The sequence below is a fragment of the Tuber melanosporum genome (assembly GCF_000151645.1).
Source record: "Tuber melanosporum whole genome shotgun sequence assembly, scaffold_42, strain Mel28".
Lineage (NCBI taxonomy): Eukaryota > Fungi > Ascomycota > Pezizomycetes > Pezizales > Tuberaceae > Tuber > Tuber melanosporum.
The window spans coordinates 719823-744928 of record NW_003299087.1 but is presented as its reverse complement, the minus strand read 5'-3'; the positions used below and the strand labels follow the sequence as shown (position 1 = coordinate 744928).

The following is a 25106-nucleotide window of genomic DNA, read 5'->3' as shown; positions in this document are numbered from 1 at the left end:
GAAAATCGGCGCTGTATCTCTCTGGCGATGTTGAATAACCACCCCTTCCTCCGTCAAGCGCGAGCGCCGTTCCTCCCTGACTAGATCTAGAGCTTCGAAGTCGTCTGAATATGATTCTATTGGTGGGGTTGGAAATGCGGCGGAAGGGTTATCAAGATGATCGGAAGGAAGATAGTCAGAGAAGAATAGCGCTGGGTCCAGGTCAGATGGGATTTCCGACATCCGTTTCTCGATCAGTTTGTTGAGATGGGATGACCCATTGTTGTTAGAAGGGGAACGCGTTAAAACTCAAAAATTGTACTGTACACGAGACGCGTCAGTAACCGTTCTTTTACGTGATTACCGATTAGATCCATCAGATAACTTGGCAGTAGACTACCGGTACCGTAGTCTGCTTTTACTACGATACCGGTATCTGACCGCATCAGTAGCCCAGACCATCACACTTACTAGTTAGTATCATACACTATGGTACCCCCAGTCCACATTATTAGTCACGGCAATATTTAAATTAACCATCACGCTAAATTATTCTTTTCTTGCCGAAGCATCTGTGACCATTATTATTCGTTTGCCGGACCTCAGAGGAACCCCCAGATTCCGTATGATACCGCCAACTAGTGGTCCCCCATGTGCGTACCGCACAGGGATAGAACTCATGATTGCCGAAGCACACCCTATGTTTATTTTGTTTCATAAGATAGTAACAGTGAATCAAGCATGGTGGTTATGCGGTTTAAAAAATCTCCTACTCATTTCGTATAAAACCTTTAGTAAGTTTTGCAGGTATTAAAACAAATTCAAGAGGTATCAGTCACATTGCACGATCCTCTATACAGTTAATTTTTGGGACCCAAGGACCCACCAGTCTATTGCGGAAGAAATTCAGGAGTATCATAGACATGAACTTATCTAGCAGCCTTCCACTAGGTAACTTTCTTCCCCCCTTTCCCCTCCCCCTAATCCCTTAACTGCCCAGCACTACTTTTATGTACAGTACAATTTGCACTCGCACTAGCAGTTCATAGGGATATAGAGAGCTGTATAGTAGATAGATACTGATTCTCGCACGCCCCAAGAACCCAACCTTAGTTCCATGACGAAGATAGATGATGGAGGTAGAGCTAGCTGATGTGTCTGGATGCACAAAGACATCGTATGTTTCTACGCTTTAAAGCGCCCCTCAGTAGGAGTGGTTTACATAAACCCTTAAACTGCTTACATGGAGTTTCAAAGAATTTCTACAGAAGAAATCCTGTCTTGCCACTGACGCCTGGGGCATGGGAGATTCTAAGATTCGTGACCACTACGAACTATTCGAGAAATTCATCGACAAAGTCTATCCTAGACATCGCGATATCTACCCCCCCCCCGTCTGGAAACCCGATCCCAGAATCTCTAGAATTTCCCGGAATATTGTCTTTGAAAAGTTCGTAGCAAGAAGTGGGCGGGCCACCTCATTGGTATGGATGAGGCCTAGCTTGATAAGATTACTCAGGACTTTAGGCTTGCGGATTACCTTACCAAGGAGACCTTGAAGATATTAGGGTGGGAGGTAGATAACGTAGCGGTGGGGCGGGGGAATGGCTTGGAGCTTGGGCGCTATGTGGGGAAGTGGGGGGGTATAGTCAACATCGTTCTCTTCTTCTCCCACTCTTCTTCGTCCTTAACTAGACTAACGGTAAAAAAGACAGGTGTATGAGCAGAACAGAATCAATGCATCCTAATCCTTCCTTGGGTCACCACACCTACCTCTGCGTCTCTATGCATGACCTCTGCACACTCCCGTGATAGCGGAGGAAAAACATGTCCAGAGGACCCTCTCCTTAAATCACTAAAGCTCTAGAACAATCCATCATGCTCCTAAACGGTCCATCAGACTCCACCGACTTCCAGAATCATCCAAAAACTTCCATCGCCCATTCACAACCGCTGATAGAATAAGGCCTGGTTGAACAAACGAGAGTGCCAAGCAATAGTTTTTTTTTCGCATTGGCGTTAGCTTAATTAAGTGGTGGTCATTAATTGGAACCCCTTTGATAGCCTTATTTCACACTGTGCAAGGTGACAGTCCGGGCACGAGTGCTGGACATTATTAGCTCTGCCGTCACGAAAGGAAGGCGGTCAGGTGATGATTCAGTAGCAGGGTAATGGAACCTTTAAGCATGTAGTGAATTTGATATGATATGTGGGGGACTGGGAGGAGGCTCGGTGCGGCTCTATGTCCGTACGGAAACAGGTGCTGAAATTAATTGGATGACTAAAATGTGGTTATTTTACCCACCCCGGGTCACCCTGGTTCCGCCCTCCGATGACGTGTCGCGGCTACGGAGGCTATTAAAACACTGCACGAAGGGAAACAATGAATGATGCAATGGTACAAACAACAGGCGCTCGTGGTGGTTTTTGCGCAGTTTGATAGGGCGGGTTACGGAGGTACAGTATCATCACTTAGAATCACTCGGCGGTAGTAGGACTAACGGGAGGACCACGGCAAAGGAGATGTTGGAAGAGCTTTGAAAAACAGTGATTTGGGATTGCTAGTGAAGCCTTCGCAGTATGATACATGGTGGTTTCCATATCTGGGTTTGATGGTTTCAAACTTTGGTGTGTGTATAATATTATGATATCTGCTTTTCCGTGTCGGCACGAAGAGGGCCAGTTCGATACTTCCCAATATTGAATCCCTCCACTAGAAAATTCCTATAACTCTGATTAAAGGCCGAACCTAAAAATTGCGATCTTACTCTCATTGGCATTTGGAAAATTCCCGCTTGTATGTCCCTCGCTCACTGAAGAGTCTACCAACTTCAAAATTGATTTCCATATGATATCCTATCATACGTTATTCTCTCTAAGGCATCTGTCGCGGTCGGCGCAGCCCTGACCTAGAAAGTTTTTCTTCTTCCCCCACCTGCCTCTAATCCAGCCCTTCAATCTCATCCTGTCACGCTCACCTGACCACTCACCCCTCTTTTCTACCTCTCGTTCCCTGCTCTCCGCACACGCTAACCCCTTCCCCACCAGTAACAATTGCAGTCCCACATAACCCGCTGCATCCCCACTCTAATCCCCCCACTGATCCCCCAACATACAAATGAGTATGTCAACCAATCCTCGTTTCATAAAACATAAAAAGGTTAACGAAAACAACTCAGCCGCTACCAAGTCCGTAGATGGAGGATTTTCTCTCCTTGTTAATAATAATAATACCGGATATGCTCCTATTAAGGAAGCAACTATGCCATCTCGGACTTCTCATGTCGCTCTCCTTGAAAAAGTAGATGAAGCTAAGAAAGGTATGGTCCATCATAACAAAGATTTCTCACATATTCTCTAATATAGTGCCTCTATTATTATAGACAAGTACGACGTTCCCTATGAGGAGGACTTCGACGCCTGGTTTAAAAAATGGGAAGCTCAAGAAGCCCAACGTGTTATTGACGGTGCGCCCATCAAATATGGTGAATATGGTCAGGATATCGGCGAGGACTTAGAGGCATACCTCATTGAGGTCCAAAGGGAGATATCTGGTGCTCTTTGCAAGCGCAACTCTAAGGGAGTCCTTATTCTCACGGACCGTGAGGAGGCTGGGCTTGTCGAAAGGAAACGTGGATATTTGCCGCCGCCACTGCCAAAACCTGATATGACGGACGAGGTTCTGAAGGATATTAAATATATGCTTCAAGCGGAGCAACAGAGATTCGGGACCCCGATGCAAGGGATTGCGATGACCGCCACTGTTTATCAGGATCTCTGTAACAAGATCGAAACAGAGGAGAAGATCAGGATTGAGATGAAGAAAACCGCCACTGAGGCGACGAGTGCGAAAAATACCTCCTCCGGGGTTCCCTGGCCTGGCGGTGATGCTGCTCCTGGACCACCTTCTGGGAACAAGCCTGCCTTTTCTATTGGCCAGTCTACTAGCGAGCCCCACGGGTGGCCCGAGCCTATACCCCCCCCTGCAACCAGTAGGGGTTGGGACAACTGCCATTCTAGCCTGCCTGTTCAATCCCCCATCGCTAATAGTAATGGCCAAGATCCCAGCACTCTCAGTGAGTCTGAAACTCCTGGCCCCATAGAGTACTATCAAGGCATTGAGGCTTATATCCAAACAGAAACCGCCTACGTTACCGGACCCGTGACCAATTCCCCCAATAATCTAGATATCATTTCCCCTAGAAATAAAAGGGGCTCCGACGACGACGTGATTGAGATTCCCCTAGGCAACCAGAGACGCAGGATATCGTCCTACTTCTATGTGAAAACTGAATCAGACGACCACCAAGGTAATGAGGGCCGTACAGGACATCGTGAAAGAAGGAAAGGACAAAAGAATCGTGGTCACGGCCATAAACGCAATCGCTAAGAATGAGCTGGAATTTAGAGCTCCAATGTTCGACTTGGGGAGCCTTGCCTTACCTTTTTTGCAATGTCAAGTTGAGTTGCATAATCGCCTTCTATTTAATAGTTCTTACCTCTGGCTTGGTTGCTGTGCTGTACTGTACTCCTGGATTGGGTTGATTTCGGCTGTAAAAGGGGGTGTCAGTTGAGTCCTTGGAATCTGTATTTAACTATGATATATTTTTTAGTAAGGGAATTTGTTTCTTAGCTCGTGATATGGGTTTAAATGTAAATCGTGCTCAGCCCATAGCTGGACCCGGTACTGTCCACCCTGGGCGGTATCGTAACCAAGCAGCGCTGGGCAGGCTCAAATGGCGAGTACTAAGCTATGAATTCCACATGACCCATCATGTCGGCCAAGGTTTTATAGACCAAGCTGTATCACCACAAAAAAAAAAAAAAAAAAAAAAAAAAAGTCCCCCACAATACACCTAAATTCCCAACATAACCGCAAATATCCTTAAAGCCCCTCAATGAGTTACTCTTTAGATGTAAATCTCGATATTAGCTAATAGGGTTTAAGAGAGAAAAAAGGAAGTTCAGCAATGTTAACCGTTGCATCTCAAAAGGCTTGATCCCTGTAGGTTGGCATGACGTATTAAAGAGGGATACCAATAAATCGCCCCCCACCACAACCAACCCCGCATTTTCATCTCTCGAAAACTAAGTTACTCGTACAAGCACCAACAAACACATTCCCGAACTTTCACAGAAACTTGTTCCAATTCATCATGATTTCAGTCGGCTCGTCAATTCCTGCTGCCCCTGCGAGCCTCTGGGTTGAGAAGGATAATAATACCGTCTCGCTCCCATCCAGCGGAAAGTACATTATCGTTGGTGTGCCAGGAGCCTTCACTCGTTAGTTGCCCCTTCACACCCAATTAAGTTCGTACGAGTACGGAGAAGTTCTAACAAAGCATTTTCGATGCGGTTAGCTCCTTGCTCGTCGCATGTTCCTGGATACGTTGAAAACTACGACAAGCTTCAGGCGAAGGGTATCAGTGCTGTTTACGTTGTCGCCGTTAACGATATTGTAAGTTTCTTGCATCTCTTAACTCTTGATTTGATCTAATTGTGATTAATTCGTTGTTGTATGCCAGTTCGTCGTGAACGCTTGGAAGGAGCAGCTTGCCAAGGGCTCTAGCGTCCATTTCCTTTCGGATTCCAAAGGTATGCTGATAATCTAAATTTCATTGGGTAATGGGCATTCAATACTAATTTTGCATATCTGTGGGATAGGCGAATTCACTAGATTGGTTGGGCTCGATTTTGATGCCAGTGGATTGCTTGGAAACGCACGCTCCCAGAGATACGTCGCCGTCGTTGAGGACGGAAAGGTCACCAACCTTCAAGTATGCCCTATAGTGTCTTAAGTCACGAACTTGTGAACTGATTTTTGACAAACAGGTCGAGAATGAAGCCCCCAACATCACTGTCACCCATGTAGACAAGATTCTCAGCAGTTTGTAAAATGCGGAGAACATCTCATACGGTAGTTTAGCCACTTTAGCCTGAAGGCTGGTTCGACACAATAAAAATTAAGCATACGTCTTGACTATGCAAGTCGCGATTTGTTAAAAAAATCTCTCGCTTTGTGATCTCTAATTTTGCGCTGGCTAGGCGCCCCCTACGCTGGGTGGCGGCCATTATCTAGTTGGGCAACCGCTCCCAATAAGGAAGCCCGAACGTTCTCAGAAAGTTGCGTGATAGCGTGCTATCGAGAATCTTACCGTGACCTTTAGAAGAGTTCTGCAGATTCTGCGAGAGAAAGTGCGAATGTTTATAGTGTAGAGTTTGTGGAACTTGCTCTCCTCGAGCACGGGCAACTTGAACAGCCGCGAGCCAAATCAACAGCGTATGGAAGGACTACATACTCTAAGACCCGGGATATCATACATTTAAACTACCGATAATCTATAAGTTGCTGTCAAGAACCCCACACTCCACACTTCCAAAAAAAAGCCCGGGCAAGGATAAGCCCGCAAATCGTTGGGTTTTCCTTAGCATACGACAACCTCTCAAATTCTGTCAAACACCAGCAACAAGCATGACTGAAAAAAAATTGTCATCCTTCAAGGCTCTCTCATTTGATGTCTATGGAACCCTAATAGACTAGGAATCCGGAATATACGCTACCGCATCACCGCTCCTCTCCCGCGCCCCACCACATACGGATACATCCAAACCAGCATTCCTCGAACGCTACCATACCCTCGAAGCCAAGCACCAAGCGGAAGCCCCAGCTCTCCATTACAGCGCCCTCCTATCAGGAGTCTACCGCGACCTTCATGAGCAGCTCTGTCCAGAAACCCCACTGTCCAGCGCCGAAGTCGAGGCCTTCGGAAACAGCATTCCCGCCTGGCCCGCATTCCCGGATACCAAGGAAGCTCTCGCGCGGCTCAAGAACCGCTACAAGCTAATCGTCCTCAGTAACGTCGACGAGGCCAGCTTCGCAGGCAGCTTGGGAAAGCTGGGGGACGCGGGAACGTTCGATGAGGTGTGCACGGCCGAGAGAATTGGGAGTTATAAGCCCGACCCGAAGAACTTCGAGTACATGCTTGGAAAGGCTGCGGGACTTGGGGTAGAGAAAGAGGAGGTGCTGGTGACTGCGCAAAGCCTTTTTCATGATCATGTGCCCGCTGGGAAAGCCGGGTTGGTTGGCGCGTGGATTGATCGTGAGAGCGCGGTGATGGGAGTGGCGGGGGTGGAAGGGGTTGTCAACGGGGAGAAGGTCGGCAGCTGGAAGTGGAGGTTTAGAACTCTCGGAGAGATGGCGGATGCGGTTGAGATGGAGGCGGAAGTGGTTGCAGGGGAGAGGTACTGTATATGAAGGTGGATGCGGCGACGAGTGATTAACGATGAGAAGCATGGAGAACTATCGTGTTGTGGTACCGTAATTGAGAGAATATACATATTGGGAGAGTGAAATGTCCCGACCAATCCGCCGCCTACTTATTTCATGACAAATTCGACTCCGGGTCGCCTAGAAACCACCTCCCTCAGCCCCCTCAAGGTGCGCCAACTTAAGCCGCCGACCCCCTCGGTCCCAAACGAGTAACCCAACTAATGGGTTCCATGTGGATCCCGTCGGGTAAGTTAGTCTCAATTTCCACCACCTCCTCGACAAGCCTCTTTTTATGGGCAGCTAAATCGTCTTTTATGTGCTCCTGCACACCGCCAGTGACCAATATCTTCCCGTCGAGCAATGCCCTACCCCCCTTCCACTAACCCTTCTCAGCGCCCAACGCCTCGGCCTATCCATTGTGGATCTCGAGTGTGGGGTTGCAATCTCCCACCCAGGCCCGAATGATCCCCAGAAGCAAGACGTCGTTACCAGCAAACTCGCTCATCGGGCCGGACCAAAGGCGAGATTAGAAGCGCACCAGACACAGCAATTATGGGAGGGGACATATGGGATGGGTGCAAAATTTATGCAAGCAAAACGAGACTCGGGTTCCCCTCTGGCGGGCTCCCGGCTTAGGGGTATATTTTATGGCAGGATCATTCAGAGGGGGCGCATTCGAGGACGATTACAGAGAGAACCTTCCCGTACTTCCCCGCTCCGAGGATTAAACTGTCGAAGAAACCCTAATGTCCGGGAGCAGTGCCCCAAGTATCATTGAAGCCGCATCCCGTAGGAGACTCTTAAGGAGATTCACGGGTCAGGGTGGCGGGTGGTGATGGGGGCCAGTCACCTGCCGTGAAAATAAAGGAATCCTCTGTCTGCAACAGCTGGGTCGGCACTATATAGCAGAGTGCACTGGCGTTGCCGGCTAACTCCCCAATACGGGGCTTGTGTCCATGCGCCTTGCAATTCCTCAGATACAATGGCCCAGTATCATAAGTTGCACGAATAAGGAGGATTCCACTTATCATGGCTATCTGCCCGGACTGGAGAAGGGGCAAGGTAGGGGGTCTTTGAATAGCCATTCCGATGGTGTAGCCCTGGAAGCCAATGACCTTGCACATTACTACACAGCAGTCCCGACTAAGCAAAAATATCAACACCAATCATATGTGAAGAGGGAAGAGGTTCAACCCCCCGCAGAAAAGCATTATTAATGACGAGAGTGACTAGCCCAAACATGGTTTCTGTATCGCAGTCTGAAGCTAACCAAGTTTGATTTTCATGTCAAATAAACCGCGGGGCCCCTTCTAACTCAAAGTGCTAGAGTTGATATCACAGCTCACACGTGCGGCCCAAATGGTGATCATCCTGCCGGGCGAGAGGGAAAAAGCGGAAAGCAGAGGCACTGATGATCCCCGGGCACCCCACCCACCGGCCCCGAGAAACCCGGGTCTGGCGAATGAAATGCATTATGCTACCCGTCATAGCATTACACGGTATATAGCACAACTAAATGCAGTGCCGTACCTAGTACTATTGAAGCAAGAATAAGATATAAAATCTTCTTCGTCGTTCTTGATCTTTGGTTCGGTCAAATAGGACATGCGCATCAGAGATCACTCGGCAGTAGTGGTGGGTGGCCATGTTGGATGCGGCATCCCCCATAATATTGTCGGACACGTGTATGGCCACGCAGCCAATTACGACCAGAGGATGTTGTCTCAATAAGAGTGGCATAGAGCGGGTCTTCATCGTGCATGTAAGCCCCCTGGTTTCTCCTGGATTCCCTTTCAACACCATATCCACAGCGCCTCTGATAATATCATACTATAGTCTACTGCTAGCCATGTTTCCAGCTGTCTGTCGCAAGCAAACTGAGTATTGCTGATAGCGCTATCACTAATCAAGGGTAAAGCAAAAGCAGGGTATTGGGAGACAGCCAAGATCGTGAGATATTGAGAGAAGCGAAAGGAGCTAAAGGGGCCTTCAAGTTATAAGGGTAGACCCTAAGAGGAAAAAAGCGTAGAAGAGCTCGAAGGCCAGAGTGGATGGGAATGAAGAGTCCAGTACATATCCTCCAAGGGAGGTGCAGGCAGGGAAAAGTGGTGATGTTTTCGTAGTGTTGAGATGTTCCCAAAGTGACAGTAACCTCCAGTATGAGGAACATAGAGGATATAGAGTATGAGTGAATCAACCATGAAAGTACTCGGTCTTATATAGACCTCTTCTCACAAGGCCAAACCATATGACCCACAATTGCAAGTTGCGGAAATATATTTTAGATGTTTTTTTTGGATTCCTTCTGTGATAGATTTCATCTGCAATTTTAGCAAGTGATCGACACACAGTATGTAGGCACGGGAGTAGCAACAACTCAGAGACTTCTCTTCTCCCCAGAATCCACCCATATAGGATTTCAAATAGGAGCACATATACTGGGAGAGGTTTAAATACATCCCCTATATAATATTATAGTAATTTCCTCCAGATAGACACGTCGTGGTATGATAGTAAGCTTCCTCGACAGTGCCCATCGCTTAATTCGGCACTATAGATATGAAGTGAAACACTAAAAGAGTAAGTTAGCTTGGTGCGCTCAGGTTAGAACAAATAGGGCAGTAAAATCTCATGACATGGGCTCCAACCTCTAGTATTGCACATTTCCCAACATTAATGCTCAGATAACTAACCTAAGGCTCCTCAAGCTCTCGTTGTCTAATCAAACCGCTCTAGCACACTCAACAGTACGATAACGTAGGATCTCAAGTAATTGAACCGCATGCTGGGTAGCCCAAAAATTTATTCCTAGGAAAGGGGCGAAAAACATAGCAAAAGGTTTGTTGTTCGTTGCCTCTGAAAGATAGGGGGGAACGAAAAAATGTTCCAAACCCTAACAACTTGAACGATATAACGCACACGTACAATCATTCTGGATTTTGTGGTATTGTTGGACGCGTGAACAGACTCGTGGTGCTCGAGGACGGTAGACAGCGCAGACACCCGCAAACACGCGGCGTTGATTCTTTGTCACGAATTCATTGGCATTCATGGTATCATAGGTGGAGTATTTAAACGGCCAAGTACCGTACCGCACACGAGCACGAGCATGAGTACCGTACTCGAGTACGAGTACTTGTGCAATGGAGGTGCCACCTGGTGAGACCCGAGATTAGCGCCGTAAGAATTCCATAATCCTCTCGACGAACGAATTTGACCTCGCAAGCGAAAGAGGGCTCAATTGATGGCACAAAGGTTGCAGCGCCAATCAAAGGATCAGGGCGGGAGAGCTAGCATAGCTTCATGCCTGTATCCACATGGTACCGCATGTTAAGCCCCTCTCCCTCTCGCCCTTGCCTGAGCAAGATTTCTCAGATTGCACCACGAAATGGGCTCTTAATCGCAGGCGCCGAACTGGCGAGTGGGCCCAGGGTGCATGGAGCCCCCCAGCGGCTCGGAGACTGGAAATATCGTTGTTGGGTCACTATAACTATTGACTACTCGGGTACTGTACGACAGGGTGTACTTAGTTAACTACCGGCACCGATGCTCGAGTACTCGAGTACTGTACTCGGGCAGTTGATTGTTGTCGGAGCTCTTTTTAAAGCTCACAAACCAAAGATGCCCAGACAACTTGGCGCTAGGGATCTGTACGAGTACCGATACTTTGGCGGACATTGACATTAAAGTGTGCGGACAAGTTGCTCATGATATTCGTCAGTGCTGTGTTCGTGTCTAGGTGTCGATAACCCAATTGCTCACACCGAACAAAGATGGGAACTTCCGGAGGCGAAGTGAAATTCCCTGAACCCGGACCTCGGCAGCTGCCACCTGGAAGCCTAAGGCTCAAAAAGAGACAAATGCACCAAATCGAGTCCGATGGTGGGAGGGAAAGGATAACTTGGTAGATAGGGAGTAATTCTGACAAACATGGCCAACAATCAAGCGAAGAGACTTCAAATCAAGCACTGGTAAAATGGATGGCGGTTATTGGTTTACGTGGTGGGGTTTCTTCCGAACTGCATTCTATCCTCAGTGGAAAAAGCAAAAGCATAGTTAAACACTCAGGGACGCCTTAACTCCCCTCAGCCGTGAAAACACTAGAAAAAGTCCCTCCACCACTTTCCCCTCCTCCCATCTCCCTTTCATCACGATATTCCTAGAATTCGCCCCTATTTACTCTACTCTGTTATCCGGAAACTTTCCCCCAACGATGGATCCTACACAGTATTTACCGGGAGGAGAAAGATGGAGCCAGGTCCAGCATGTTATGCAAACAACTTCCGTGACCAGAAATAGGGCTGTTGCTGCATTAAAGGTGGGCCCGCCCTTATTTGCTGGAGGGGAAATGACTGATGTGGGTGGTTGCTGGTAGGCATGTCGAAATGACACTGAAGCGGCGATAAATATGCTCGGGACAGTATTTGCTACTCGTATACGCCCTGCTTTAGTTAGTTCCAACGTCCACAGACTTACAGTTCTTGGAACCACCAGAGACAAAGGCCAACCCCATGCCAGGGACATCAGCACCAAAGAACCCCCCAGTGCGTCCCAGGCAAAATAGCAACGAATCTCCGGAGCTTTTTGTGCCCAATGGTGGATTACAGACCGCCTCGCCAGCTGACACAACAGCTACCCGTCGCGATACCGAGGCCAACAACCCATCAGAATCCTCGGATAATAGTGCCCGGCGTAATAATAATAGTAATGGTGTCGGGAGCGTTAACGGCATTGGAAATAGTAATGGCGTGGAAAAGAGTAATGAGGTCAAAAAGAGTAATGGTGATGATCGTGAGTAGTCTAATTGTTTTGCATGAGCGACTAGGAAGTAACTTTAGTAAGCCAACCCCCCACCATACATGGCAGAGGATACCCAAGCAGATCCCGTTCAAGGTATGCTAAGACCCTGCTGGCTTGTATATTAAATCTCGCTCCAAATTAACAAATTAGGCACTCAAGGAAGTCAAGATGATTCAGCGGAGTCGAGCCACCCTGAATGGGATTTTAGCCTGCCACCCGTCACCAGTGGTGTTGGAGAATTCCGACCGGAAGAGGGGATGATATTGAGCTTTTCAATGGCAAGGCTTGTTGTTGGTCTACAGCAGGGTATCGATGACAGTAAACTCATTCAGTACTTTTCATATTATCGGCCGGACACTGTCTCGCGGAGCATTAACAAAACCGTATCGGGATACCCTGGAATTTTTTACGCAGTCGCGACCAATGACGAGAAATTGATAAGGACCTGGATAAAGTATGGGGGAGATCCCAATGCCGTGGAGAAGACACATGGATTTCCACTTCTGGCGTTCGCCATTTTAAATACTCTCAATGTTCACAAAGACACTACGATAATGACCACCACGCTCCTTAGTTTGGGCGCGGATGCTAGCGTTATTCCAAGAGCCTTCTTTACACCATTTCTACAGGACCCACCAGTGGAAGGTCCAGACCCACGAACAGTAACGGATATAGACGAGCCGAAGAAGAAATGGTGCAAACGGTACATCTGGCCATCGCTCGCCCGAGTAACCAATATCTCACAAAGATACTTTCTAGAAAAGACCATCAAGGATAAGCCGGCATCCGCACGTCAAAACCAAGTAGCTCTGGCGCATAATGCGACGGAGCTGTTGGGAATATCATACTTCATGATTGGACAGGCGACTGCCGCAAGCTCTGTTATTAAGAAGTTTCTCACCCACCTTGCGCTACCGACCAGTAAACCCTTAGTGCTTGTCTTTGCCGGACCTAGCGGCCACGGGAAAACGGAGTTAGCAAAGCGCCTTGGTCAACTCCTGACACTAGAACTCGAATGCGTCGATTCCACAGAGATCAGACGCGAGTCTGATCTGTTCGGGCCTAAGCAGCCATATATGGGATATGAGAAAGGCTCCCCGTTAAACAATTTCTTAACACGAATGAGCGGGAATCGAGCGATCGTTTTCCTGGACGAGTTCGAAAAGACAACGCGAGAAGTGCAGAATGCCTGCTTGATTCCTTTCGACGAAGGTATGAATCTCACCCAAGTTGTGCTCTCACACACATCACTAACTGGCCAAAAGGGAAGTACGTCGACCGAAGAAACCGGGAAGCTGTGGACTGTTCAAAGACAATCTGGATCATAGCAACGAACGCGCTAGATCGGAAAATCGTCGATTTTTGTGAAAAGAACCCAGGCGTCCTCACAAACGACGATCAAGATAAACATGCACGACTAATGACCGACTTGGAAAAGACCCTGAAGAAGCAATTAAAACATACTTTCGGAGTATTTCCCTCCTCTGCCCTTGCCACATTTTTAGACCCAAAGACATACTAACCCCCACCCCCAAAGAACCCCTTGTCCGGTAGAATTTCAGCAGTCCTCCCCTTCCTCCCTTTCTCCCTCGGCGAACAAGCAGTAGTGGCACACAAATACATCCTCGAACTGAAACACAAAGTCCTGACACCTGTGAACCTCTCCTCGGGGAAACTGGTCGGGAGAGTACTCTTGCACATCAAGAGCGACGGTGCCGTCTGCAAAGCTGTGTCAACGGAAGGGTATGATCCGGACCAGGGTGCGCGTTCGCTGCAGACTGCGGTCAAGACACGTATCGAGGAGGAGCTAGTACATACATATTTGGAAGAAGACGAGGTTATTTCTGAGACGCAGCCTCTCGCGGATTATACGGTAGATATTCAGCAGGATGGGACGTTGTTGATATTTAAGTCTACGGGGGCGGAGAAGTCCTTCGCGGATTAGACTTTTTGGGGTTTGCTTTTCTGGGAAGCTTTCGGTAGCGACGATTGGATTAATATGATACAAGTTTGGAGTCTCTTGGTAATGTAGGGGATCACTGTTTTGGGTTGACTTTGACCTCAATATATCCAAATTCATGTCGGCACACTCGATAGGGTTAGGGGAGTCGCGCTCCACTCAGGGGGTTTTGGAAACAATACTTGTAATAATTTACGGCTGTAAATGGTTCGTGCAATAGGAGGGGATATTGTGATGACAAGATATGGGGGTATACGGTTCTGTTAGGAGCGTACATCATGATTTGATGAGTCCGGCTTCCACCATGGTGAACCTATTTCTTGTCATAATCTGCCACGATCTCTCCAACCACAGCTCCTGAAGGACGAAGTCAGCGGATTCCTTGAAGTTTCTTGCAAGCGTGAACCTCTGAGCTCACCTTTACAGACTACTTTGAACGAAATCGCCGCTTCAAAGCTCATTTCGAGCGCGTAGTCAACCTTGTAGTAAGACCCTGCAGAACTTTGTACCATTTCCCAGGTCCCCAGCGGAAAGGAGGTTAAATCTACCTCGATACCAGCTAGAACGGAGCATTCTATAATGCATGTTAGCCCCCTAGAGGAAAGAGTGGAAGGGGGGGGGGGTCGGGTGCAGTACGAGAGTTTATAAAGTCGGGAGCATCCCCGCTACTGGTATACGTGATGAGCTCTTCCGTGAAGCGAAGCTGTGCGGTATCGGTGATCGCGCGGTAGAAGGGGAAGTTAACCACCATCGAGCTAGAGAACTCGTCTCCCTAGCAGAAATTATCGGTAGAATTATTGCTCAACGGGTCGGGGGAAGTGCAAACTTACCCTTTTGACGTACCAGTTCATTCTCTGGGCACAGAAGTAGCGTTGTTCTACGTCACTCCATTCTCTATTGCAGGCGTTAGTTTTCTTTCACAAGCGGGGTATGGGTTTGGGGGGATACTTATGCTGTGCAGCTTCGTTTGCAAAGTCGCCAACTTCGTGAATCTCTGGTTCCCAAGTTTGTCTATACTCAATTCCGTAGAAGTTTCTAATCTTGCGAGTGCTAACTATATCGCCTTGTAGTCCGCGTAACAACGCTCCTCGAACTACAGCAGACCACCTTCACCCATCCACAACGTTAGTAAGTCTTAAGCAAATCCAGAAGCATCAAAATATGCACATACGCATTCACAGGCTGAATAACATCCGTTCCTTCCCATAATGGATTGCCTTCAATCTTCCTCCTCAGATACTCACTGCTTCCGAACCCGCCCACCAGCAAGATTGCAGAGACCTTATTTTCACCCGGCAGCTCGGAGACAGCTTCGATCTGCTCTGCTATGAGCATGACGATGCGATCAATGACTGGGTCGAACACCTCCTCCAAATCCTTTTGCCTGATAACCAGGCAGCCGTCTCGTACACCTGATTCTTCGCTGTCCGGGATACCGGCAGGCACTGCACTTGAGGTTAGTGCTAAATAGGGCCCTAAATGTAGGGAGTTGATTAACCTTCGATAGTGTACTCCTTCTCATCTTCGAGTCCATGACCAAAGTCCGTTTTGACTTCTTCGTTGAAAGCTCGGTGGATCTGGTAGGTTTAGAATATGGTTCTTTGGGGAACAGAAAACACACCTCCGTCATTCCTTCGAGATATGCTACCCTTGGAAGTGCATCTAGATATTTACCGATTTTCTTTGCGACGAAGTCTTCAAATCTTCGGTTTAGGTATACAGATCCGCAGAGGCCCCCTGTGCCTAAGGTTGCCTCCTCAACTTTAAGGACCGGTTTGGTATCCAAGACTCTATAGGTAATAAGATCCTATGGTCATCGAATGAGCCGTGATACAAAATAATAAAGGCACCGACTAATTAAGCTCTACTTACCACAGTTCCTCCACCAGCATCACAGGTCAAGAATATAGTCCCCTTCTTAATTGAATATTCGGGTAGCTAGTCAATGTCCTGTAAATTATACCATCCCACGAGTATACTCGGTAAGCACGCTTACTGTAGTAAATGTGTATACCGCCGCTGCTTCAGGCTCCGTGATCAATGAAACCTCTCCTGCAGAGCAGAACCCAGCATCAACAGCGCACTTTAAGGTGTCGCTCTTGGACCTATCCGACCAGACAGCTGGTACGGTCAAGATGTACTCAACTGGGGTTTTATCCACGAATTCTGCCTTTCGGTCAATCCATTGGTCTTATACAAGGCTACTGAGTTTACCTTTAGTCCAATCGGCAATCATACGATCGGCTGCTGCTTCGCAAATGCCCTTGAGGAATAAAGTAATTCCCTCGGTCAATGTCCTATCTGGTGGAAGACGGCCAATTCTTGCTGTAAATTTTGCTAGAGATTGGGCCGATTGAATCTGGGTAGGGTCCAGATACCTACTCCCATTGTTAGTTACAGCTAGGAAAAAGGATTTTAGGATATAAAGACCTACAATTTCGAAAATGATATTTTCTCGGGATCATTTTCTACCTGAAACCCCCACCTGAACCCACCAGGCGCCGAGGAGTCAAATTTGAACTCCCTAAAGCAATTAGCTGTGCGTTTCTCGGGTCGTAAGGTTAGCTTACGAAGGAACTTTTTGGGAGCTCTGGTTCCCTTGTCCGGGCCAGTGATCCTCGATGATTTCTACATCCACCTCAGAAGGCTTCTAGATCAGCATCCTTGTTCCAAGGCAGGATCTTGTTACGGACCTCCATGCCCGATTGGTAGTAGGCGTAGGCAACCCCTGAGTATGTTGTACCAAAGTCAATTGCGCACTGTTTTCATTTAGTGTCAGGAGGGTAATCAATTGGGAACTCTAGGGAACTCACGATAATCTTTCCTTTCGCCATATTTCTTGAGTAGCGGAAATACTGTGATTCAATTTCAACCCAAAAACAAAGCACAACCTTACGGTATTTATGTCGAACCAGGCACTGTAGCACAAGGGATAGTACCACACTGTCTCAAAAAAAAGGCCTTCAGCCGCACACATAAAAAGCAAGCACTAACTCCTAGTTTTACTCACCCCCCCCGATTCGATGCTGGTTCGGTATTGAACTACTCAATAGCCTCTTTTGCATTCCCACTCTAGCAATCGGTTCATCAATCAGTTTATCAATTTATCAATTCGCCAATCAATTAATCCATTAGCCATGACCAATCCAGAGCAGAGAATTCTCGTGAGTAGCAAATCATTCCCGCGCTGAGTGAGAGAATCAAGTTAATTTGATGAAAGGTTGGAATATCACTTGGCTCAGGCTCCGCTTCCGCCGCGTTTTTGTTGTCGGGAAAGGTATTTCCCAGGCTCAAGAACTACCGTGAAGATTGAAACTGGACTGATGAGATAAGAATACAAACACTCAACCAACGGTGATAGTTGGCTATCCAGGAGCAGAAGATCCAAAATGTGCTCTCGTGCCGGTAAAATTTAGGCCAGCAATCGACGGGTTATCCGAGCCATTATGGGGTTACCAACTCAAACCGGACGAGAAATGCGAGCGGTTGCTGAGTTTGTATGTTCCCTAAGCTAAGGGTTTTAGAAATATTTTTTTGATTCCATAGCTTAGGAAAGTAGCAAATAACTTGGGGTCGGCCACAGAACAAAATATCCTGGAAGAGTTGAGCGTTAAGAACGGTGGTTTTACCACCCACGGAAGCTGGAGTTTGGATAGGGAGACAGATCAGAAGAAATTTGATGAAGAGCATCTCTTAGGATTTTTGAAAGCAATAAAAGCACACATTATCAAGAAGATTGCTTTGGCTTTTGGCGCTGGTATTTATCATCCTTCCCGTCTTCAATACGCGGCTAATGTGCAACAGAGGCATCACAAAAGATCCCAATACAGTTAATCATAACAATACCTCCTTGGTGGACAGATACCATCTCTTCACCTTTCGAGGCCCTTCTATCAACCCCTGAGAACCTCTCTACAAAACTACTATACGAACCAGAAGCGTGCTTTGCCCATTATCTTTCTCGCACGAGGGGTGTAAAGATAGCCAATGGGGAGTTATTGACAGTATGCAATATGGAGGAGGAAATGATTACTATTAGCCATTATTCAACGGACTCTGTGATGCCTGTGATGGAGCTGGTTCCGAAACGATGTGATGTCCTTTTGAGCGGTAGTAGTGATGTTGGCATGAGGTTTGTCGAATTAATGGAGAGGAGGTTGGAGGGCACAATTAAAGAGTTGGGAGTTGAAGCCGATGAAGTTATTGCTCAACTAGATAAGGTAGGGATAAAACATCTCGGCAAGATTTTTCATACTGACTGGTTTTTAGATGAAAGCCACTTTTATAGACAAGGTATTATCGCTCCAGCCACAGACGAGTCATAACTAATCACTCACTTAGTTCCTTCCAAAATTTGATGGGAAGAAGCCATACAAATTCCGGTGTAAGAACCACGAATTTCCCCAATTTTTCTCCCATAATATAATTGACGCTTTCAAGTGCCCTGGACCAATGCCCCTGACTCCCCGCCCTACATAGTGTCGTTGACGATGCACCTCACCGTCGATGATCTGGTGTCACTATTCGAGCCAAGCTTTAAGAAGATCTATGACTATCTCAAGCTTATGGCTGACACGACTAACAAGAAAGTATCTATCTTATTTGCAGGACCGCTAAGTGTGTGTCCATTTTTACAGAATTATATTCAGGATTACATCAACAGGAACAGTGATAAAATGCAAATATTAAAAACAGCTGACGGGTATATACTCTCTTCTGAAGTTGCGGGGAAATGCTAATGCAATACTTGGATAGACATACCTCAGGAGCTAGGGGAGCAGCACTAGCGGCGGATAACAATGTTAAAAAGCATATTATAAATGTCCGCGGCAGGACAAATGAAGTCAAAGCCTTCCGTTGGGCGGGTTCTCGCCTTGAGTTTCTACAAGAGTTGGAAGATAAGCTCGAGATTCGTCGCCAAGCTTTATTAAGCGCAATCAAGCCTTCCCGTGAGATATCCAGGGAATATGTACGCTTAATCAAGGCTTATGAGAGACTGCTCATTGAGAGGATCCAACGACAAGGCTATTCAGCGCCCACGATAGCGGTCTTTAAGGCTATGGATCAGGTTCACCTAGACATGAAGCGGAGTGATAAGAGTAGGGAACTGCGAATGAGGTTCGAAGCCGGATATGTGGCGGAGAAGAAGGTGAGAGTTCGGGGACCCGGATTAAAAGCGAAGGATTTTGCAGCATTACTTGGAGATATAGAGGCCACCGAGTTTCTGAATGGGAGTCAACAAGCAGAGGTTCCTTCATCAAGTGTTCGCCCTCTAGCAAGCCCTTCCGAGGCTCAAAGCAATACGAACCAGCAATCATCTGGCTCACTGCCTTCAGGGATACCCCAAGCTCCACCCTCCGGACCAGAAAATCCGGCATCACCCGCAGCCAGGGCCCCGGTATTCTCTATCCCCTCCACACAACCCGCTCCCCCATCATTACTCCCTGCGACTAGAAGGGCTCCTGTGTTTTCAGTGCCGCCGGTCTCGGCACCGACACCAGTCCTGCCCCCAGCCCCACGTCCATCTCCCTCTCCACCAATTCCTAGAAGGGCCCCACTACCACCACCAGTTGAAAGGAGGGGGCCTGTGTTCGCTGTCCCAGCGATGCCTCCAACTCCAGCCCCCACACCACCGACAGTTATTTCACCTGCCCCACCTGCCCCACCATCTTCTCACCCAGTGAGAGCTCCAGTATTCTCAGTGCCACCGATGAATTCAGGCCAAGCGCCGCCAACAAGGAGAGGCCCCCCGGTTCATTCAGTGGCACCCATTACTCCTGCACCCCCCACCCCGGTTCCACGGGCGCCAAGAGTGAGAGGTCCAGTATTTGAAGTGCCAGTAGTATCGTGCGAGCCACCTCCTTATGAACCCTCCGAGATCCCCATACAGCCTCCTGTACGGGCGAGAACTCCTGTGCCGCCAGCCGCACCTACGGGTGCAGGGGTACGTGATCCAAGGTTTGCAGTGCCAACAACGGTCCCATTACCTGCGGGAGGGCCACCGGGTCCACCCTCTTTGGGTGCCCGTGCTCCAGTATTCTTGGTCCCGGCAGTGGCGCCTGGACAATTGCGGGGTGGCCATGTTCCTCCGGCTGCCCCAACACCTTCTGGGGTGGGAACCCCATCATTTTTTGCTGTCCCTACAGCTTCGCCTCCGCCAACAGCCCCACCACCAGCGACCGCGAGAGCACCAATTCCGGCCCCAACTCCGCAAACTAATGAAGCAACACCAGCACCTCCTAACCCTTTACCTTCTTCGGTACCCCTCTCGCCTCTTCCAACGCCGGCTCGTGCTCCGCCAGCCGGAGGTGTTAGACTCCCGGTATTTGCGGTGCCGCCTGTGGTTCCCGCCGTAATGCCAACTCCGACCGAGCCAACGGGTCCGAAAGGCCCAGACCCAGAAGATCCGATGGAGCCCAATCCAGAAACACAACCTCCGAGGAAGGAGGTAACAGATTCCCCCCAACATCGATCACCAGTCCCTTCGGCGGGGCAAGTTTCGGTAGCTAAAGAGGAGACAATGGCCAGTTCTCCCCACGTACCTGCCACTTCCCCACCCGCACATGGCGAAGGTATCACAAATTCCGTAGTGACACCTTTGTGCGCTGCAATTACCGCTGGTAGTGCGGATATTGTCGATCAGCTCCTTGAATCCGGCACGTCTCCTCACTCACTCGTCCGGGACACCCTTTCTGGTCTGCACCTCGCCGCGTCGCTCGGCCATAGTGAGATTGTGATGATATACCTAGGCGCCGGAGCAGATGTTAGTTCTACGGATGCCGCTGGTAACAGTTCGCTACATCTCGCTGCAAAAAACGGGCACACTGTTGTCGTTGAAATCTTATTGCAAGGTGGAGCAGAGATGGAAGCTGTTAACATGGCCGGGAACTCGAGCTTGCACGAGGCAGCAGTCGCCTCGCAGACAGAAGTGGTGCGGCTGTTTCAAGAAAAGGGCGCAAAGTTTGACAGTAAGAATCACGAGGGTAGAACAGTGTTCTTGGATGCTGCAGCAACAGGGTGTAGTGAGGTTTTAACGCTGCTGATTGAAGCGGGAGCTGATGTCAAGACCTCTGATGCGGCGGGTGATTCCGCACTTCATCTCGCGGCTGCTGCTGTTGGCGGCGAGGAGTTGCTTTTAATGCTTCTAGATCTTCGTTTGGACCCTTCAGCCAAGAATTCACTGGGAAAAATCCCATTGCATTATGCCGTCTCCGGCAGAAACGAACTAGCGATCAGGGTTTTACTTGAAATATATCTCGAAGAGACACCAGCAACCAGTTTCTTTCCGGAGCTTCCACAAAGGAAGTGTCTACTATTTGAAAATTGGTGCGCAAACGAAGCAAAGACCGCCTTATTTTCTTCTCTTAAACCAACCCCACATCAATCGATCGATACTTTAAAAACGGCCCTTCGATGGGCGGAATATAAGAACGACAGGACAATTGCTTCCTTGATAGTCGATAACATATTCCCGCTTATTCCTAATGACCCAGATCCTACATATGTTCTTTCAGCGTTGTTGCATTGGGTGGCAGAAGAAGGTCTCAAGTTAGTTCTCAGGGTACTACTGGAGAAGGGGGAGCCGAAAGCGGACAAGTTTGGCTCAACACTGCTACATAAAGCTTCATTCGCCGGTCACGCTGCAATTGTAAGTTTCCTTTTGGGGAGATTCACAGATCCCCAAGTTCGATCAGCAGCCCTTTTCATAGCCTCCTGGAGAGGCCATGAACCCATCGTGAACCAGCTCCTAGACATAGGCGTTGATCTTGATTCCAAGAATGAGGATGGGCAGACAGCTCTCCATTGGGCTGTTATCGCAAGTGACATGAAAAGCGCGTTGCAAACCCTCAACGCACCAGGAACACGGCAGCGGCCGAAGAACAGAAAAGTCAACATCGGGATGGTTAAGCTTTTAATAGATCGAGGGGCAAAGGTCAATGAGCGGAATGGTGTTGAGCAGACACCTTTGCACTGGGCAGTTGTTAGAGGAGACCTCAAGGCCATCGAGTTGCTTCTAGAGAATGGAGCGGATCTAAAAGCGAAGGATGATGAGGGGGCGGATGTGATTGAGTGGGCAGCCAATTATAGCGAGACAGATGAGGTTTACAGGCTTGTTAAGAACTGGGAGCAGAGGTAGTGCCCTAATGGGGATTGTACTGGGTTGGTTGCATGGTGGCGTTTGGGCTGATTCGGAGATCGGATAGCTTGTATTTTGATGGAAGGTTGGCGAGCAGTTATTGCGATTGTACTCGTACGTGATCTTTTCATGTTAGCGTTTCGAGGAAAATACAATTTATATTCATGCTTTAGCGGGTAGGCACAGATACCCGGGGAGGTGCCATTAGATAGATTTTGACTTCTCGGGACGGCAGGCTCTCTAAGAATGGCTCCCGCAAAATATTTTTTCTCCTTACGCTTGTTCGAGTTTTAGATTCGAAGTTTACATTGACCTTCAGGAGAATGGTCAATATCAGTTAATAGGTTTACTTAACTGGAGGAGTACGGACCCTTGTGATACAAGATTCTGGAGGGTAGACTGATAGTATTCGATACGCTTGATCGTGATGGACCTGATTGACATGCGCCAGGCCAGGACCTTTTCCTTCCTGTAGCCTATGGGCACTGAATCCGGTCCCGGGCAAACTCCACCACCTTGCCCATCGGCGTGCCATAAACTCGAATAATTGAGCCAAGTGTTATGTCGTTGGAACAGCTTCCTCTGGTATCATAAAGTTTGGTGCTTTTTTCGCTTTTCATCTCTCTGGGCCCAGCTCTTTTATTTTCTTTTATTTTCTTTTCTTTGCTATACCGTAAAAACTCGAATAAGCGGACCATGTGCCAGGACGTTGGAGTTGCCTCTCTTAGCAAGGTCTGGTGTTTTTTTATTTTTTATTTGTCTCGAAGATCAGGTCTTTTGGTGTGTTTTTCGCCCTTTTCCAGGAGGAAGTTTTGGACTACCTAGCACATGGTCCGCTTATTCGAGTTTTTACGGTATTTTCCTCCCCTTTTCCAAAGTGCCGGTACAAGTAGGGAATTCTCGACAACGACACGGTTGGATCAATTGCCTCCCCCACCAAAAATAACATTAGCAAATCCCTTCCCGGCGCCTTGTGTACCGGCATTGTCGTACAAGACTCAAGCCCTGCCTCCCGTTATCAACCTTCACAAGCGATTCCAAGAGACCGAGCCAGTCCGCAATGTTTACCAACATCCCATCCTACCACCCCACAGGTCTCCCCTTAACTCTCCTCCCCATCCCTCCAGTTACTTCCCGCCCCATCTTAAAATGTTCCTCACACCGCTGCTATTCCTCTTGTTGACTCCCACCATCATAGCGCAAACCACATCCTCGAAGCGCGGCCTTGTGCATATCCCCTCGAGCGACCACCCCGGTGATGACAGCATATGGATAACCCCACCCACCACTCTGACATGGTATTATAACTATGGCTCCCGTCCCTCATCGTCACTCTCTTCGGGCAACCTCTCGTTCGTACCGATGCTCTGGGGTGACCACAGTAACACTTTCGTTGACGACGTCCGCGGGCAGAAGGGTGTGAAGTGGGTTCTTGGCTTCAACGAACCGGATATGGGGAGTAATGTGGGCGGGAGTAACATTAGGCCTGAGAGAGCGGCGGAATTGTGGAAGAGGGATATAGAGCCCTTGAAGGGGGATGGAAAGGAACTGGGGGCCCCCAGTATTAGTGGGAGTCCGACTGGGATGAGGTGGTTGAAGGAGTTTGTCCCCCTATCTCCTTTTAACCGGCTCATCGGATGGATGGACGGCTAATTAGAGATGGTTGCGCCATGACAGATTTTTCAAAGCATGCAATGGATGCTCAGTAGATTTCATCCCGATACACTGGTACGGGAATTTCGAGGGGTTCGCATCTCACGTTGGCGAAGTTCGCGCAACATTTCCGAATAAGACCATATGGGTTACAGAGTTGGGGTGGGCGGATCAACCGCTGTTTGTGTCCCTCCTCCTTGCCTTACCCCAGTCATTCGATCACAATTAATCATTCTCACGACAGTGCCTCTACTCAGAGTTTCTTCAACGCCACCCTCAAGTATCTTGACCGTCTGGACTACGTTACTCACTACAGCTGGTTCGGAAGCTTTAGGAGCGATGTTAGTAATGTAGGGCCTAACGGAGCGATGCTCAATAGCGCCGGGAAACTTACGGATATTGGGGCTTGGTATCTAGGGCGTCAGGGAGAGGGGATAAAACCTGACACCAACAACTCCGCAGCAAGGGTCGGAAGGGGGGATTGGGTGCTTTGGAGGATTGTTTACTTCATAATTAGCGTCCGGGCTCTTTAAACGGAATAGTTCACTAGATAACCGTGCTGGGGGAATAACAGCTAATTTGGTAGGGATACGAGTTCCCTATTTCTTCCAGCGATTATCCGGGTTATCAGTTGATGGGGAAGCCCGGGAATTCGAAAGGACCTCGAGTTCGTGAAGACTATGACAGTTAGGTGAGGGGTCTGGGTATGATACCTCATCATGCAAAGCTCCTTGTTCGAAGCTCGAACGCCTTGAAACCAAGAGATGGGGGTTCTTGACAAGTGCACATCCGAATAATAGCATAAGCCAGGAGGTTTCTGGTTTGTCTGCCTACTACTCTGACTCCGGGTCCGCTAAATTACCATATTACCCGAATTCCTCTTCGTGGGTGCAATGATGCTTCCACAGGGGACTCCTATCATTCAGCTACTCACTGTATCTCACTCGTGATAGCCTTTACCGTACTCGTTGCTCCGTAGCGCCCCTGTGAACGTGACTTGTCTCTGAAACAGAGACATAGTTCTGAGACTTCAACGGGTTTATATTTGCTCATAGATGACAATACAATAGTCACGTTCACAGACAACTATAAAAAGTTTGTGATCATCATGACGATTGAGAATACCATATACTTATCATACCTCAAGCCAAATATGGTTCTTCCTTTGAAATTTGTGGGTTCTCGGCACAAACAGTAGCTATAGGTCTAGGGCCACCCCCATCATCATTCTAGTCGATAGCTTCTATCAAAGGATTCAAGTGAGGAAAGTGCCATCACCGTATCATGCCACTATTAAAACGTCCAGG

General features: G+C 48.3%; 4 protein-coding genes; 3 read left to right on the top strand and 1 right to left on the bottom strand.

The window, feature by feature from the left end:
- The first annotated feature begins 5061 nt into the window (after positions 1-5061).
- Positions 5062-6192, top strand: GSTUM_00008154001 (uncharacterized protein). XM_002839874.2 has 5 exons: positions 5062-5262; positions 5340-5437; positions 5505-5574; positions 5644-5756; positions 5812-6192. Exons 1-5 carry the CDS (start codon positions 5136-5138, stop codon positions 5872-5874), a joined length of 471 nt encoding a protein of 156 aa, XP_002839920.1. The 5' UTR covers positions 5062-5135; the 3' UTR covers positions 5875-6192.
- A 5197-nt stretch (positions 6193-11389) lies between these two features.
- Positions 11390-14166, top strand: GSTUM_00008152001 (uncharacterized protein). XM_002839873.2 has 5 exons: positions 11390-11567; positions 11625-12086; positions 12200-13261; positions 13315-13520; positions 13587-14166. The coding sequence occupies exons 2-5, from the start codon at positions 11843-11845 to the stop codon at positions 13992-13994; spliced, it is 1920 nt and encodes a 639-aa protein (XP_002839919.1). The 5' UTR covers positions 11390-11567; positions 11625-11842; the 3' UTR covers positions 13995-14166.
- Positions 14167-14322: 156 nt separating this feature from the next.
- GSTUM_00008151001 (uncharacterized protein) lies at positions 14323-16245 on the bottom strand (the record flags this gene model as incomplete). The annotated part of the gene is made up of 11 exons (XM_002839872.1): positions 14323-14366; positions 14428-14583; positions 14646-14781; positions 14840-14903; positions 14958-15116; positions 15181-15454; positions 15508-15586; positions 15631-15816; positions 15882-15947; positions 16006-16199; positions 16224-16245. 11 exons carry the CDS (start codon positions 16243-16245, stop codon positions 14323-14325), a joined length of 1380 nt encoding a protein of 459 aa, XP_002839918.1.
- Positions 16246-23295: 7050 nt separating this feature from the next.
- GSTUM_00008150001 (uncharacterized protein) lies at positions 23296-24332 on the top strand (the record flags this gene model as incomplete). The annotated part of the gene is made up of 3 exons (XM_002839871.1): positions 23296-23747; positions 23824-23979; positions 24044-24332. 3 exons carry the CDS (start codon positions 23296-23298, stop codon positions 24330-24332), a joined length of 897 nt encoding a protein of 298 aa, XP_002839917.1.
- Positions 24333-25106: the final 774 nt, after the last annotated feature.

Coding starts and splice junctions, on each gene's coding strand:
- GSTUM_00008154001 (XM_002839874.2), top strand. CDS start 5,136: ATGATTTCAGTCGGCTCGTCAATTCCTGCTGCCCCTGCGAGCCTCTGG. Junction 5,438..5,504: donor TTGTCGCCGTTAACGATATT/GTAAGTTTCTTG, acceptor GTTGTATGCCAG/TTCGTCGTGAACGCTTGGAA. Junction 5,757..5,811: donor GAAAGGTCACCAACCTTCAA/GTATGCCCTATA, acceptor TTTGACAAACAG/GTCGAGAATGAAGCCCCCAA.
- GSTUM_00008152001 (XM_002839873.2), top strand. CDS start 11,843: ATGGTGGATTACAGACCGCCTCGCCAGCTGACACAACAGCTACCCGTC. Junction 12,087..12,199: donor GCGACTAGGAAGTAACTTTA/GTAAGCCAACCC, acceptor TTAACAAATTAG/GCACTCAAGGAAGTCAAGAT. Junction 13,521..13,586: donor AATTAAAACATACTTTCGGA/GTATTTCCCTCC, acceptor CCACCCCCAAAG/AACCCCTTGTCCGGTAGAAT.